The 13,275-nt window shown below is 39.1% G+C and overlaps 1 protein-coding gene across 1 annotated transcript in view; it reads left to right on the top strand.

The window, feature by feature from the left end:
- The first annotated feature begins 2,762 nt into the window (after positions 1-2,762).
- Positions 2,763-13,275, top strand: part of LOC130707372 (ELKS/Rab6-interacting/CAST family member 1-like) — a 55,487-nt gene continuing 44,974 nt past the window's right edge. The window contains 2 exon segments of the mRNA XM_057541604.1: positions 2,763-3,047; positions 3,050-3,210. Of these exon segments, the coding sequence (XP_057397587.1) occupies positions 2,798-3,047; positions 3,050-3,210 (411 nt within the window). The 5' untranslated portion in view covers positions 2,763-2,797.

Consider the following 13,275-nt stretch of genomic DNA (forward strand, 5'->3'; position numbering starts at 1 on the left):
CTGGGACCCCTATAATGCGAATGTTGTTGCGTTTAATGTTGTCCCAGAGGTCTCTTAGGCTGTCTTCATTTCTTTTCATTCTTTTTTCTTTAGTCTGTTCCGCAGCAGTGAATTCCACCATTCTGTCTTCCAGGTCACTTATCCGTTCTTCCGCCTCAGTTATTCTGCTATTGATTCCTTCTAGTGTAGTTTTCATTTCAGTTATTGTATTGGTCATCTCTGTTTGTTTGTTCTTTAATTCTTCTAGGTCTTTGTTAATGATTTCTTGCATCTTCTCAATCTTTGCCTCCATTCTTACTCCGAGGTCCTGGATCATCTTCACTATCATTATTCTGAATTCTTTTTCTGGAAGATTGCCTATCTCCACTTCATTTAGTTGTTTTTCTGGGGTTTTTTCTTGTTCCTTCATCTGGTACATAGCCCTCTGCCTTTTCATCTTTTCTGTCTTTCTGTAACTGTGGTTTTTGGTCCACAGGCTGCAGGATTGTAGTTTTTCTTGCTTCTGTTGTCTGCCCTCTGGTGGTTGAGGCTATCTAAGAGGCTTGATGGGAGGCTCTGGTGGTGGGTAGAGCTGACTGTTGCTGTGGGGGTCAGAGCTCAGTAAAACCTTAATCCACTTGACTGTTGATGGGTGGGGCTGGGTTCCCTCCCTGTTGGTTGTTTTGCCTGAGGCAACCCAACACTGGAGCCTACCCGTGCTCTTTGGTGGGGTTAATGGCAGACTCTGGGAGGGCTCACGCCAAGGAGAACTTCCCAGGACCTCTGCTGCCAGTGTCCTTATCCCCACGGTGAAACAGAGCCACCACTTGCCTCTGCAGGAGACCCCCCAACACCAGCAGGTACGTCTGGTTCAGTCTCCCCCAGGGTCACTGCTCCTTCCCCTGGGTCCCGATGCACACATTACTTTGTGTGTACCCTCCAAGAGTGGGGTCTCTGTTTCCCCCAGTCCTGTCACAGTCCTGCAATCAATTCCCACTAGACTTCAAAGTCTGATTCTCTAGGAATTCCTCCTCCTGTTGCCGGACCCCCAGGTTGGGAAGCCTGACGTGGGGCTCAGAACCTTCACTCCAGTGGGTGGACTTCTGTGGTATAAGTGTTCGCCAGTCTGTGAGTCACCCACCCAGCAGTTATGGGATTTGATTTTACTCTGATTGCGCCCCTCCTGCCGTCTCACTGTGGCTTCTCCTCTGTCCTTGGACGTGGGGTATCCTCCTTGGTGAAGTCCAGGGTCTTCCTGTCAATGATTGTCCAGCAGCCAGTTGTGATTCTGGTGCTCTCGCAAGAGGGAGTGAGAGCATGTCCTTCTACTCCGCCATCTTGGTTAATCTCCTTTTTTTACTCTTAATATGTTGTAACTGTAGTTTTTATCAGTAAATATAAATCTACATTTAAAAAAATTGATGCATAGTATTAAACTGGGTGGACATTTCTCATTTACTTAACTCATCACCTATTAATATCCATTTAGGTTGTTTCTAATTTTGTCGCTGGTATAAACAACAGTGAGCGTCTTTGTACACTTGCCAGATCGTTTCCTTGAGATATTTACTGCTGTTTTGCAGTTTGCCAAAAATTTTAAACAATGTCTGTTTTAACATATATGCCACAAAGATTTCAATGATATTATTAGCTCTGTGAAAAGATGGTGCAGGCATTTATAGCCTCACTTTAAATATGAGGAATCTGAAACCCAGAAAGATGGCAATGTGTTCCAAATTAGGTTGCTCTTTAGTGTGAGAGCTGGAACTAAAACTCCTGTCTTCTGATTGTGGGTTAGTTTCCTTCCACTGCGGCACACTGCCAGACCTTGAATACCTTGAATACAAAGGGTGATTTTCTATTGTTGCTTCTTCATTTCTAAAAACATGATTCTTGATGTAACTTCCTTTTAGGTTCTCTGTATAATGTTCTAGAATTTATCCATTCAGATTAAAGGTTCATATACCTTCGTTAGGGATACAGGCTAAAGATATACCCTCTGGAACATTTTACTAGCTTATCTGCACTAACATTTTCATTTAATTACTCAAATTACTCACTTATATTGTTATCTTCTTCTGTATAAATAGCACACACAGCCTCAGTTTTTTGTGTTTTGTTTTTTGTTTTTAAAGCTTCAAGTTATCTAATTACCTTTGGGTACTAGCTTCAGTGGGCTGCGAGAATTGCTTTAATTCGAATGCCAGCTCTGTCACTTACTGTGTGATCTTGGGGTGAGTTATTTAAGTCTCTGTGTGCCTGGTGTCATCATCAATAAAATTCAAATAATAGTACATGTGTTATAGTGAGGATTAAATGAATTAACACATAAGGAGTGCTAAGCACATTCTGGCATGCACTCATATGTTTATTATTTAATGTGCTAACTTAATTGTAAAGCACTTAAAAGTCATTTTGTATTTTGCCATCCTTTGTGTTTTTTGGTGAAATTTTTTGTATGATGTGTCCGTATTCCTATAGGTTTCCCCTGCCTTTCCCCACTCCTCACCTTCAGTTCCGTGTAATACCTTCTGCTAATCTTGAACAGTGTCTTTATTTAGTCAAGCAAAGTGAGGAGCTGCCAGACTGACCTTGTTTCCTGTTGGTAATAAACACAAATTAAATTACTGACATTTTACAGATTATCTCAATCAGTTTTAAAGACAGTGTAAAACAGAATAATGTGAATCCTCATTTGCTAAATGCAGGGTTCTGAGAGCTGTGGTAGCTGCTTTCTCATTCCCCGTAGTCTGCTTTGTTTCTGCTACTTGAGGAGGAAAGCTCATTTGGGTTTTCTTTTTTGTCTTTATACCAGCACATGCAAATGACAGTCCAGGCTCTCCAGGATGAATTGCGGATCCAGAGGGACCTGAACCAGCTGTTTGAACAGGATAGTAACAGTAGGACTGGTGAGCCTTGCGTGGCAGAGCTGACGGAGGAGAACTTTCAGAGGCTGCACACTGAGCATGAGCGGCAGGCCAAGGAGCTGTTCCTCCTTCGAAAGACTCTGGAGGAGATGGAGCTGCGGATTGAGACTCAGAAGCAAACCCTGAACGCTCGGGACGAATCCACAAGAAGCTTCTGGAGATGTTGCAGAGCAAGGGGCTTTCTGCTAAGGCTACTGAGGAGGACCATGAGAGAACAAGGAGACTGGCAGAGGCAGAGATGCATGTCCACCACCTCAAAAGCCTTTTGGAGCAGAAGGAAAAAGAGAACACTCTGTTGAGAGAGGTGAGTGGCCACTTTCTCAGTTGTTATGACTGTCTTTTTTTCCTGAGTAGTCAGCATTTTGACCTAGATAAATTTATATGCTCTCCTGAGCTAGTGCAAGGGAATTTCTTCTTTCTTACCTAAGTTCTGCACTGATTTCTGTTCTGATTTGCTGTCTTGTATGAGATGACATTGGCTGGCATGTATACTGGTTTAATACCTTTCTGGGGTTTTTTTTCCCCCTCCTGATTTCTGTAGACTCATTTTGTTGCTAGAGGGGCACAGAATTTTCTTGATTTGTTCCTCATCTATTGATTTGTTCATAGAGACACACACAGCAAAACCAGAATTAAAGTAGCTGACTACTGCTCAATTTTAAAATATTAATAATTGAAAGTAAGCGATTCCCTCGGTTTCGGTGTGCTTATAAAGTCCTAGGCAGCAGTAATGGATGTTTGCCCTGTGGTTTCCATGGAAACTGTTGCCTTGCTGTAAAAGATCCGTGATAAAAATTATTTGCTGCCCTGGAGGCACAGCTAGAGGGAATGATACAGAGGTATGCTGTCACTTATTTTTAGAGAGGAAACTCAGACTTTAGCTGACCACTGTGTCTACTGATAATTTTTCACTTTTCTATGTAATGCTTCATTTTAAGAAAGCTTAAGTGAAGAATTCATCTTACATTGAATTAAAAAAAAATGACAGCTCTACTTCTCTATATGAGGTCAGAGTCTTCAGATAATTTTCACATTTGGATAGGGGGAAAAAAAATCTCAGAACTATTTTAGTGCCAGTCTGAATAATCCCTTTTTAAATGAAGGGTGAGGAAGGAGGTTAAAAGCAGCAAAACAGCGACTCCCCTGATGATGGCGACGGTCTGTATCTGCTCTCTGCAATATGGTAGCCACTGGCTGCATGTGACTGTTGAGCAGTTGAAATGTGGTTCGTGTGACTGACGAACTGAAATTTAAATTTCATTTAAATATAACTAATTTAAAATTAAATTTAATTAATCAGATTTAAATTTAAGTATCTCTGTGTAGGTAGTGGCTACTGTATTACGTAGTGCAGCGATGCATAATGCAGGTAATGTTACTCGCTTTTCTTAATAATTTGTCTTGAACATCTTTCTTTGTCAGTACATGTAGAGTTTTGTAATTTCAGTTGAATTTATAATGTTCTGTTGCATTTATTTATATTTCTTACTGTTGAACATTTAGACTACTGTTAATTTTTCATTATTATAAAACTGTGCTGCACTGAATATCCCTAACCATATATCCCTGTACATTAATTTTTTTCTTTAGTGTAAATTTCCAGAAATGAATTTGCTCAGGGTGTGTACGTTTTCAAAACTCTGAATATCAGTCTTGTCTCCCAGAGTGATTGGACCAGTTTATCCTCCCAGAAGCATATACTGTATTTTTACGGTTAATCTGCAGCTATGTGCGTTACAATCTTCAAATTACTGGACTGTATTGTTTTAGAAAATTTTCTATCAACTGCTGTGTTGTAGGCACCATCCTGAGTTTCTTTCATTTTACTTTCAAGAGTTTATATTTTAATGAGGTAACCTGGAGCCTGGCCATAGAACATTGTAAGAGAAGTTGTAATCATCTCAGATAGCATGCAGCATGAAAACCCTACCAGCATCGTGATGAACTTTGAATGTTACGTTTCTACTCCTTCTGTTCTGAATATTTCAACCTGTGCCCATTTATTTTTGAGTTTTGGAGTTACTAAATAGTGAATAGTTAAGGATTATGGAAAGCCACAGTGTTATTCTGGCAGAGGACAACCAGCAATATGGTGAATTTGAACAAGTAGTAGGAAAAAACATGAATTTAAGACTAATTTTGAAGTAACAAGCTCTACAAATATTAAGTCCCACTTCTGAACATAATGTGGAAAGAAATATAGGCCTTGTTGGTTGTATCAATACACAATTCCAGTTGCCATTAGTAATGTAGCGTCATCTTACAGGAAACACAGTCCTATGGATTAAAATTATTTAAGAGCAAGTAGAAGTGATTGCTTCATGAACACATGTTTAGAATGCTGGTTCTCCTTTCTTTGTCTCCTACTTGCCTTCAAGACTTAGCGCAAATTGCAGTTCTTCTGTGAAGTCTTCCTTGTGCAGCTCTATACATATATGTAGATGAGCCAGTAATATTATAGTATACTTCCATGTGTGTTTCTTCATTGTTCACTTAATTTTTTGCACCAAGGATGTGTGTATATATATATATATATATATATATATATATATATATATATATATATGAAATTTTATCTTGTCAGTGTCTTAACAAATGCACAGTGGGTACTCAAGAAATGTTGGTTGAATAAGTTGAAATGTAGGGAAAGAAGTTTAAGCCTGGAGCTTACAGAAAGAAGGATAGCTTTTCCAATTCTTTTTTCTCCAGTGTGACCACTGGATACTAAAACCTAACGAAGGTTAGAAAACAAACTAAAACCCCAAACCAGTTTTTCTTATGAGTTTAGGTATAGAAGTTATAAATAAGATATTGGCAGATAAAATCAGCATTATGATAAAAGGATAATATTCTGACCAAAAGGAGTTTATTCTAGGAATCCAGAATGGCTCAATATGTCATTCACAGTTATAATTTGTAATAGGTGAAAGGAAAAGATAACCTCGTAGTGTTTGATAGCTATCTCAAAGACGTTAGATAAAATGTTAGACACTTTGAAAACTAAACCAAATGAACTAAAAATAAGGATGGAATGATACCTTTATAGCATGATTTAAATAAAACTCAGTAAATATGTATTATAAACATATTTTAAACTAGTAGCCAGAATTGCGCTTACTCTGACGTATACTAAGACGCATCCATTAAAGTTAGGGAGCGGCAAAGATACTGTTCATCAGTATTTACATTATTCTGGAAGTGTTAGGCAGTGCTGTTAGATAAGGAAAATGGAATAAATAATATCAGTAACGACAATGGAAAGGATAGGGCTAAATTTTCATTACAATGTAGATGGGAACATTAATATAAAGATGCTGCTTTCCCCCAACTCTGTGAATTTAGTGTAATCCCAATAGGAATATTCTTGACACGTGCCCAAATGATGTTGCAGTTTCTTTGCAAGAAGAACAGTGCGGGGACACTTGTTTAAGCAGCTCATGATATATGTGTTTTGTTTTTTTTTTTTAAGATCTTATGTGGCCAATTTACTAGTTTTCATTTATTTATTTATTTATTTTTGGCTGTGTTGTGTCCTCGTTTCTGTGCGAGGGCTTTCTCCATTTGCGGCAAGTAGGGGCCACTCTTCATCGCGGTGCGCGGGCCTCTCATCATCGCGGCCTCTCTTGTTGCGGAGCACAGGCTCCAGACGCGCAGGCTCAGTAATTGTGGCTCACGGGCTCAGTTGCTCCGCAGCATGTGGGATCTTCCCAGACCAGGGCTCGAACCCGTGTCCCCTGCATTGGCAGGCAGATTCTCAACCACTGCGCCACCAGGGAAGCCCCGATATATGTGTTTTAAACCCAGTGATATTAAAATCTGTGGTACTGGCACAGTAATAGATAGCTAGATTGATGAGACAGAATAGAACCCAGAAATAATATAGTTTTAAGCATATGATACATGTTTGGGAATAATCGCCATCTATTTGGAAAACAGTACATAGTTACATCAAATTAAGTTCTAGATGAAATAAAGAGCTACTTGTTAAAAAATAACAACACTAGAAGAGAATGTAAGAAAAAGGTTTTAATACAATCTTGAGACAGGAAAGAATCTTTTATTGCTATAGCAAGAGGCTTAAACAATTAAATTTGTGTATGTTAGAAAATACAGGTAACAGAAGCTAAAATGGTAATTTGGAGTAAAGCTTTGTAACATGTGGCTTGACTGTTTCGTTTCCAGAGTGACAAGGTGCTAGAGGCACTCGGCACAGCCTTTCTTTGCTCATTACTCAACAAACATCCATTGAGCTTCTAGAATGTATGTGACCCTGGGATACACGCTGGGTATACATTTTCCATGTCAGAACACATGGTCTGTGCCCTCCTAGAACTTAAAAATCTGGTGAGAGACAATAAACATAATTATGAGAGGAAATAAATTAGTTGAGTCTAATTATGTTGGGAGAGGGGATAAACAGGGTAAGCATCTTTGAGGAGGTGCCCTTTAAGGGAGATCTGAAGAAAGTTGAAACAGTCTTGCTGAGCATTTGGGTAAAATCATTTCATGAAGAAGGTTAACAGTTTCAAAGGCCGGATGAGAAGTTTTCAGGAGACAGCAAGGGGACTAGAGGACAAAAGCATATTGTCTAAGGGGAAAACAGGCATGAGATGAGAGGTTGAAGAGGTAGCCAGGGCCAGAGTCATTCATTGCATTCATCAGATATTTATTGGGCACTAACCCATGTGCAGAGCACAAGGAAATATAGTAGCAGTGAACAAAACAAAAATCCATGCCCTCTAGGAGACAAAGCACTTGCCTTCAGGATCCCTGCAGGTAATGCAACAATTTTATTCAAAGTGCAAGAGAAAACTGCACCAGTGTTTAATCAAGGGAGTGATCTAGTTTAGCTTTTAAAATCTACTCTGGCTGTGTTGAGAATAAATGGGGGAGGGAGAATTACGAGTGAACAAGGAAGTCTAATAAAGAACTTAACAACTCTAGGTTGGGTGAGTGGTGACTTGAAATGGCTATTGTGCATTATATCACTAGTGTGTCAAGAAAGGCAGAAAGAATTGAGAGCTGGCAACACTGGGATATCCATAGATTTTATTATTATTGGATTATTGTCCATCTTTTAAAAAAGCGGGCTTTCATCAATTCCAAGACTCATAGTTTTTCCCATCTCAACAGTATGAAATTGAGTTAATAAGTCTTATCCTTGATGGCATCTTAAAATCTCTGTCACCAAGGCCACAGTCCTGCTTGATTTGTTTGCCTGTGTACTCACAAACAGTTAACAGCTGCTCATTTTAGTCAATGTTGTGAGTATTGTTGCTATTTCTCATGTTAACTTTAGCTGTTGTTCAGTATGTCTTCAGTAATATTATGCTGTGAACCAGCATTGAAACAGTTATTGGTATGGAGAAAGTTATAAAACAGTTCAAAATGATATATGATTAAACTTTACGGTTAAATAAGTAAAAAAGGGTCTTGCAATCAGTATAAAATAAAAATTCTGAATGATAGAAGCTTGGGTCATGGTTTATTTGGAGGCATTTCCTTCTTTTCTTTCCAGCACATTAAACAGTGGTTTACCTTACAATCAGTGGCATCTTAGATTTGATGAAATACAGTAACATTAAAATGGCATTCATATCCAGGAACATTTGTGATTAGTTTTCCATTTTGTTTATGAACATGATTCTGTAGATAGCAGGTAAATAATTCCCCCAAATAAAAGCCAAAGAAGAAAAACAAAAATTAAATTAAGCATTGTATTTTCTGTTTGTACTGAAATTACATTGTTACGTGACTTATTGTTAGATTTTGTATTGTTTACTAGAGTGCCTTTCCTTTGATGGATAGAAGCGTGAAGACATCTGTTGGACACATACTGAACTACAGTCAAGACGTGGTTAGTGCCTGGGGCCAGGCGTATGGAGTTTTAACAGGCTTTACAGGTGATTCTGTGATACACCAAAGTTTGGTTCTCAGTCTGTTGGCAGAACATACCTGAATTGGCTATGGAATTTTTGGATCGGCTATCCATATGCATACCAAGCATTGTCTATAGGCTGAATAAATATTTCAGTTCTATACGTGCTCCTGTTTTTTTGAAATGTAGATCCTATTGTGATGAATAAAATAATTTGTTGGGAATTCCCTGGCGGTCCAGTCGTTAGGATTCCGTGCTTCCACTGCAGGGGCCACGGGTTCGATTCCTGGTCGGGGAACTAAGATCCGCATGATGCACGACATGGCCAAAAAAAAAAAAAAAAAAAAACAAATTAAAATACTAATTTGTTTTAAAACATTTACACGTATGTTAATTTTGGTCTCTATAATATTTTAGTCAACAAACCTTGTTTAGTGCAACTGCTCTCATGTTAAGATTTGCAGCAGTGTTTGAGGTTTAAAAGCCCTACTCTTAATCTACGGATTCAATGCAATCCCTGTCAAACTACCACTGGCATTTTTCACAGAACTAGAACAAAAAATTTCACAATTTGTATGGAAACACAAAAGACCCCGAATAGCCAAAGCAATCTTGAGAACGAAAAATGGAGCTGGAGGAATCAGGCTCCCTGACTTCAGACAATACTACAACGCTACAGTAATCAAGACAGTATGGTACTGGCACAAAAACAGAGATACAGATCAATGGAACAGGATAGAAAGCCCAGAGATAAACCCACGCACATATGGTCACCTTATTTTGATAAAGGAGGCAAGAATATACAGTGGAGAAAAGACAGCCTCTTCAATAAGTGGTGCTGGGAAAACTGGACAGGTACATGTAAAAGAAAGAAATTAGAACACTGCCTAACACCATACACAAAAATAAACTCAAAATGGATTAAAGACTTAAGTCTAAGGCCAGACACTATCAAACTCTTAGAGGAAAACAGAGGCAGAACACTCTATGACATAAATCACAACAAGATCCTTTTTGACCCACCTCCTAGAGAAATGGAAATAAAAACACAAACAAATGGGACCTAATGAAACTTCAAAGCTTTTGCACAGCAAAGGAAACCATAAACAAGATGAAAAGACAACCCTCAGAATGGGAGAAAATATTTGCAAATGAAGCAGCTGACAAAGGATTAAACTCCAGAATTTACAAGCAGCTCATGCAGCTCAATATCAAAAAAACAAACCACCCAATCCAAAAATGGGCAGAAGACCTAAATAGACATTTCTCCAAAGAAGATATACAGATTGCCAACAAACACATGAAAGAATGCTCAACATCATTAATCATTAGAGAAATGCAAATCAAAACTACAATGAGATATCATCTCACACCAGTCAGAATGGCCATCATCAAAAAATCTACAACAATAAATGCTGGAGAGGGTGTGGAGAAAAGGGAACCCTCTTGCACTGTTGGTGGGAATGTAAATTGATACAGCCACTACGGAGCACAGTATGGAGGTTCCTTAAAAAACTAAAAATAGAACTACCATACAACCGAGCAATCCCACTACTGGGCATATACCCTGAGGAAACCATAATTCAAAAAGAGTCATGTACCAAAATGTTCATTGCAGCTCTGTTTACAATAGCCAGGACATGGAAGTAACCTAAGTGTCCATCAACAGATGAATGGCTAAAGAAGATGTGGCACATATATACAGTGGAATATTACTCAGCCATAAAAAGAAATGAAATTGAGTTATCTGTAGTGAGGTGGATGGACCTAGAGTCTGTCATACAGAGTGAAGTAAGTCAGAAAGAGAAAAACAAATACAGTATGCTAACACATATATATGGAATCTAAGAAAAAAAAAAAAAAGTCATGAAGAACCTAGGGGCAAGACGGGAATAAAGACACAGACCTACTAGAGAATGGACTTGAGGATATGGGGAGGGGGAAGGGTAAGCTGTGACAAAGTGAGAGAGTGGCATGGACATATATACACTACCAAATGTAAAATAGATAGCTAGTGGGAAGCAGCCGCATAGCACAGGGAGATCAGCTCGGTGCTTTGTGACCACCTAGAGAGGTGGGATAGGGAGGGTGGGAGGGAGGGAGATGCAAGAGGGAAGAGATATGGGAACATATGTATATGTATAACTGATTCACTTTGTTATAAAGCAGAAACTAACACCATTGTAAAGCAATTATACTCCAATAAAGATGTTAAAAAAAAAAAAGGTGTCAGATATGGGGATATATGTATATGTATAGCTGATTCACTTTGTTATAAAGCAGAAACTAACACACCATTGTAAAGCAATTATACTCCAATAAAGATGTTTTAAAAAAAAAAAAAGCCCTATTCTTTAACTAGGTTCTAGGCTAGGAATTTTGGCTCTAACATGTCTGAGGAATGCCCATCTGTATCTTTGGCAGTTGTCAGGTAAGAGCAGAGGAGGTTAGAGGGAAGAAAAGAGAAATAAACATATATAGAAAAAAAATAGAAACCTTGGACAAAGAGTAGGAAGAATTAAAAAAGAAAAAAGGTCCCTAGTTAGTTTTCCCTTTCCTAGTGATTTTGGAAAGTGTGAACAGTTGCATCGCATAACTTACTGATTCAGGTTATCCTTCCTCATCTTTTTTTTTGTTGTTGTGTCATTTGTACCTCATTTCCATTTTGACAGGAAGATATGTTTTCTCAGAAGCATGCTGTTACTTGAGATGGTGAAGGGTCAAAGTGCAGTGCTGTCTGACAACGGCGGAGTTGAGGTACAGGAGGAGTAGTGAGGGTTCCTTCTTCACTTCTCCGTGTGGAGTACAGTAAGCCCAGAACTTGTGTGGAGGATTGAAATCTGCTGAAGGGACGTCTACCCTTGAACCAAGGGTGCTGGAGGCTAAAACCTGAAACTTGCAAGAAAGAAATTTCAGACATAAGTACTACTTTTCAGTCACAAATGCTCCTTTCTCTCAGTTGTGTAAGTAAATGTTGACTTACTTTTAAAAAGAAACTACTAACAACGGAGAAATTTTGTTCCTAACTTGTTTGTTTTCTTTCTCTAGTCATTATTCTTTATTAAATCAGTGAGGGGAACTGAACACATTTTCTACCGTGTACCACAGTTGACAGTATAACAAGATCCAGATAATTCTACCTGTATAAATCTCTGGGCTTTCTTTAATTTGTGTAGAGTGAAAATTTTCAGGCTAAAAAGAGCGAAATAAAGCAAGCACTAGCACATTCGGCTTCTTACACTTGTCTGAATGGTACATTCTTTTTTATTCCCAGAGTCCTCTCCCTTTATTAACGGTGCAGGAGTCAGAGGCTCGATGTGCTCTCTGGGAAAGGGGAGTTGGTCAGCCCACTGACTGCAGGAGGTGTTCATGATGAGCTTTAATGCGCAGGCCTTTGAATGGAGATCTGTTAGGACTGATAGGTTTTACAAGCTCTTAACAGGAAAGCTTTATGCCTGCGAATGGTTTAAAGTGCACCCTAGTTCCTTAGCAGAGGAGGATTTTTTTTTATTCAAATGGATTTCTTTCCTTATATATCGCTGATAAGCTTGCTAGAGTTTAAAATGAAATTGTAATAGTTTCACTGTAAAGCATTTGGAAATTTCCCTAATATCTGTGTGCCCAATTAATCACCTGTTTACAGTGTAGGGAGTAGATTCAGTGTGGACAGACTGGAGGCTGGGGGGTAACTGATGAGTTTGTTGTTTTAACGCAGGTGAGAGGTGATTATGGCCTGAACTAATGTGTTCAGATTTTGTCCTGGATTAATGTGTTCTGCATTTTACTGTCTTAATGAAGTGTTTTATCTTGCAGGGGTTAATTGTGGATTAACTCGATCCTTAACGAGACTTGCTTTTACACTCTGTTGGCTCTAGTCTAGGTAGCCTTCCCTCCAGGGCTAGACTGTCTCTACTCCTAAGACGTGGCCTTTCTGGTGTCTCTGCTCAGTGCCTCTGATGTTCTCTCCACTCTGGCTCTTTGGAGCTTGAATTCTTCCCAGCCCCGTGTGAGTTCAGGTAGTTGCTCAACTCATAGCTCTCTGGTAGTTGTTCTTTGACACTGTGGAGTCTTTCCCTGTACATGCAGGCTTAGTATTTGGTCAAAGACTCCAGGGGACCCCTGTCAGATCAGACACTGCTGCTTTTCTGGCTGGCTTCTTCCTCTGTGTCATTCTGCTCTGCACATTTCTCCTGTCTTTGGGACTCTTACCCACTGCTCTGTCTTCTGAGCTCTGCGGGACTGCTGTTTTCTGTTTGGTCTTCCTCTCCCTGCATCACATATTGGATAGCAAGTCCGGACCATAACCTTGTTAGTTTCTCTTCTCTCAAGGATCATACTCCTGTGCTGCTTGTTTTCCAGTTGCTTTATGCATTTTTGTCTAATTTTAACATAGTTTATGACAGGAGGGCTAGTCTTCTATCTGTTATGATCAGATTGTGTTGACCTTGTAGAGGGTGAGAAGTAAATAGGAAACTCGTTGAAGGATTGAAA

The sequence above is a fragment of the Balaenoptera acutorostrata genome, chromosome 2 (genome assembly GCF_949987535.1).
Source record: "Balaenoptera acutorostrata chromosome 2, mBalAcu1.1, whole genome shotgun sequence".
NCBI classification, from domain to species: Eukaryota; Metazoa; Chordata; class Mammalia; order Artiodactyla; family Balaenopteridae; genus Balaenoptera; species Balaenoptera acutorostrata.